A 3610-nucleotide genomic window follows, 5' to 3' on the forward strand; every position below is an offset into this window, starting at 1 on the left:
GATCATTTACGAAAACATAAAAAACATGTGCGTGCATTAGGGCAATTTGTTTCGCGGCGCTTTTTTCGGGCGGCGTGCGTTCGAGGGGTGGCACATCCCGAAATGTTCCGAACACGTGTTACGCGCGCGCCCCGCTCGGGTTCATTTGCGCACCGCCGCCACCCGGGAGCATAAAATTACCATCGTTATTAAGAACATTCGAACGCCCGACCTTTGAACCGTGTTTTTTATTTTTATTCAATTATTCGCGTATTGCACACTGAAGAGAGAAAAAAAAGTTATGAATCATTGCGGGTGCACGTTGACACAGCAAGCAAGGGTGACGCTTATTAAACGAAACATTGAAATCAGGTCAGGTTGGCGTTTTATTTTTGCCGCCTGCTCATTTGATACGGGGTCCGGTTCAGACGACGACGCTGTGTGGCGGTCGGCGCTTCTGCGCGCAGCGCCAACGGATATAAAATTAAAGCGGTTTTCCATTTCGCGCGGTGTGCTTGCGGTTTGCGTCTTTCGTATTCGCGCTAAGAAACGCGCGCGGTGGAAGGGAGCGCACCCTCGCTGCGGCGCGGTGAAATAGGGCATGGTTTCAACGTGCGGCATGTCAGGGGTGGGACCAAACCGCGCGGGGCCCTCAAAAACCGCCACTGGATTGGCCGTCGCGTCGCTCTCTATCCGACGCGTGAAAAAATCCGATTTTCCATCTTTCGCCGCAACCGCTGCGCCCGTCTCCCTCGCTGCCGCCACCGCCGCTACTGTTGCCGCCGTCGCGCTCCGTCTGCATCCAACCAACGTGTGCGCCGGCATTTTTTACTCTTTTCAAGATTAACCACGTCGGAGTCGGCAGCAGCGCAGCGCGCTCGCTCGATCCGCACCCCATGTCGCTTCGCATGCATTTCCACACGCCGGCGTCCTTGTCGGCTCGGTCTGTCTCGTGCGCTCTTAATAGTTTTATAAAAACGCTCGACGCTCGCACACTCGCACCGTCGACGCCGAAGAGGTGGGGAATGCGGCGTCTCACTCGTGAGCATCCAGGCATCGCGCCAACCCCGGCTCATTATTAAGCGACAAATCAGTCCTCTCTTTTCATACCTATTTATGTGCCCCATAAAAACTACCCTTCTTGACACAGGGGGGGCATTTAGGCGGGGGTGTGTGTGCGTCTGTCGGCGTTGAGTAGATATTGACCAGAACGAAAAAGTTTCCAACAGTTCACCTCGAAGTATCGCCGAGTGCGGACGTAAAAAGTTCCCAGTCCAGAAGCGCAACAACGTACAACGCCGCAAAGGACTTAAAGGCACATTCGGAAAAACGCAGCACCAGACGGGATTTACGTTACGCCGAGAGGAAAAGCGCGCTCGACCAACTTCGTCAACGCTCGCAATTGGATTACGCCTGCCAGCGGTAGTGGTGGCGCTGAGTTTTCTTAAAACGCACGCCGCAAAGTGATTCGAATTCAAACAACTTGTAACTTCGGTGCCGTGAAGTAGTGCACGAAGAGCGAACGCGCGGTCCGCACACGCAGCAAAGTTTTACATTCGCCCACACACACGTACACAGTGCAATGCATCTACCAGCACCTAAGTTCTCGGATATGTACGCGCAGATGCAGGACGCTCTTCAGGAGTACCACGGGGAGCTGGTGCAGACCGGAAGTCCTTCGATCCTCTGCAGCGTGCTGCCGACGCATTGGCGATCCAACAAAAGCTTGCCAATTGCGTTCAAAGTGGTCGCCTTGGATGACATCCAGGATGGTACCGTCGTCACCCTCAAAGCCGGTAATGATGAGAATTTCTGCGCTGAGTTGAGGAACTGCACCGCCGTGATGAAGAACCAAGTCGCCAAATTTAATGATCTGCGTTTCGTGGGACGCAGTGGACGTGGTAAATCGTTCTCGGTGACGATCGTCATCAGCTCCCTGCCTTATCAGGTTGCTACCTACACCAAAGCCATTAAAGTCACCGTTGACGGACCAAGGGAACCCCGAACCAAATCAAGTAAGTTTTTTTTTTCGATAAAATCAAAACTTTTTAACTTTTAAAAATTGTAGACAAAAATTTTGGTAATTTTTGACGTCTTTACTGATGATTTTGTTTCTTTCCAGCTTTTGGTTACCCAGGATATGGTCTACCAGGCATGCCAGGTAACTTCAACCCATTCCTGCTCAACCCATCATGGTTCGACGCTGCGTATATGTCCTACGCACTGCCAGACTACTTCCGCAACCGTGGTCAACAACTCCACCAGAATCTGGTCAAACCACCAATGCCCGCCACTCTTCCCACACCAGCTCAAGCCGCCGCTGACTTCTACATGCCCACAACAGCACCAGTCTTCCATCCGCCACCATCCTTCCTACCAAACATCCCGCAATCCAGCCAACCTAACCATCAATTCCACATCTCACCACCTTTGGTACCTTCACCAATCGAACAACTCTCGGTACGCTTATCACCCATGAGTAAAGCCGAAAGTGTCAGCCCACGCATCAACTCCACCATGGACCACTCCAACTCGGAACACTCCGATGATGAAGAAGACATCGACGTGGTCAAGTCCGCCTTCCAGCCCATCAAGCTCGCCAGCCAGGCGTTGCAGGAAGTGCAGGTGCAACCAGCGCCCGACTCCACCACAGTCGCCGAGGAACCAGTGCGCGTCAAATGTGAACTGAAAGCGCCGAGCGCGCGCAAATCCAGCCCAATAACGCAAGGACACAAGTCGCCGTCGACGAAGATCCAGCCCGCCAATGCGACGAAACCGGTGTGGCGGCCATATTAGACCAATGGTGCGACGATGAGTTGAGGTGTGTTTAAGCTGCAATAGATGTGGATGTGTCCCCCCTAGGCCCTAGGATATATGTGTAAATATTTGTACATACGATTTTGTAAATTGTAAATTCAAAGTGTAATTTATTTATTATATACATCAGAAAGGTATTCTATATATTAGAGGTATATTTAGTACTGCAATTGTGATAGCAGAAGGATGTGAAAGTATTGTGGACGACTACAATTATATAAACAAAATAGGCTAAGTAATGTTTAGGCATGATAAGAATCGGAGAATTTTTATAGCGTATTTTTGTACAGATGAAAGTAATTAACATTATTGATCCACAGAAATAAGAGAAATAAGATTTTTGACTAGTACAATAAATAAATAAATTTTATTATAAATTACTCAGCGCGTTTTTGTGATTTTTCTTCGCGAATTTTGTTTGGAGAAAGTCTTAAGTCATGCATGTTGTCAATTAAGTCATTTGTTTCATGCACGAAAGTTCATGCACGCTAAAACGTCAGGCTCCGGCCTTGCCCGTCTCGGATGTATTAATGCACGAATTGATGTTTCACATGCCTCGCTCGAAACACGAACATCAAGCTGGGCCAGCGCTGATTGGTGATTATCAATCGACTAATTTGCTGCACACCGCGGCGTGCGGAATGCGCGCCGCGCTATGTGCATGTGGATTTTTCATCAGGCGAGTATAATTAGTTGGCAGCTAGTTAGTTGGTTAACTAATTAGGATTGATTTCGAGTTTCGGTGGCGCGCACATGCACGCCGAGGCGTGTAAACGTTGATTAGTTCCGCGTTGCATGCAGCGCCACAGAGATC

At 49.8% G+C, this 3610-nt stretch overlaps 1 protein-coding gene across 1 annotated transcript; it reads left to right on the forward strand.

Annotated features, from left to right (window-relative positions):
* The first annotated feature begins 1229 nt into the window (after nt 1-1229).
* Nucleotides 1230-3173, forward strand: LOC135789674 (segmentation protein Runt). The gene is made up of 2 exons (XM_065299629.1): nt 1230-1994; nt 2102-3173. The coding sequence occupies exons 1-2, from the start codon at nt 1562-1564 to the stop codon at nt 2773-2775; spliced, it is 1107 nt and encodes a 368-aa protein (XP_065155701.1). The 5' UTR covers nt 1230-1561; the 3' UTR covers nt 2776-3173.
* The last annotated feature ends 437 nt before the right edge of the window (nt 3174-3610 follow it).

Source organism: Atheta coriaria, unplaced genomic scaffold (genome assembly GCF_025399875.1).
Source record: "Atheta coriaria isolate IRGN ID8LTWV9N9 unplaced genomic scaffold, Caltech_Dcor_3.1 hic_scaffold_1_pilon, whole genome shotgun sequence".
NCBI classification, from domain to species: Eukaryota; Metazoa; Arthropoda; class Insecta; order Coleoptera; family Staphylinidae; genus Dalotia; species Dalotia coriaria.

Excerpts from the sequence above, each read along its gene's own strand:
- LOC135789674 (XM_065299629.1), top strand. The coding sequence starts at position 1,562 with ATGCATCTACCAGCACCTAAGTTCTCGGATATGTACGCGCAGATGCAG. Across the intron at positions 1,995-2,101 it reads GGAACCCCGAACCAAATCAA|CTTTTGGTTACCCAGGATAT; the intron begins GTAAGTTTTTTT and ends GTTTCTTTCCAG.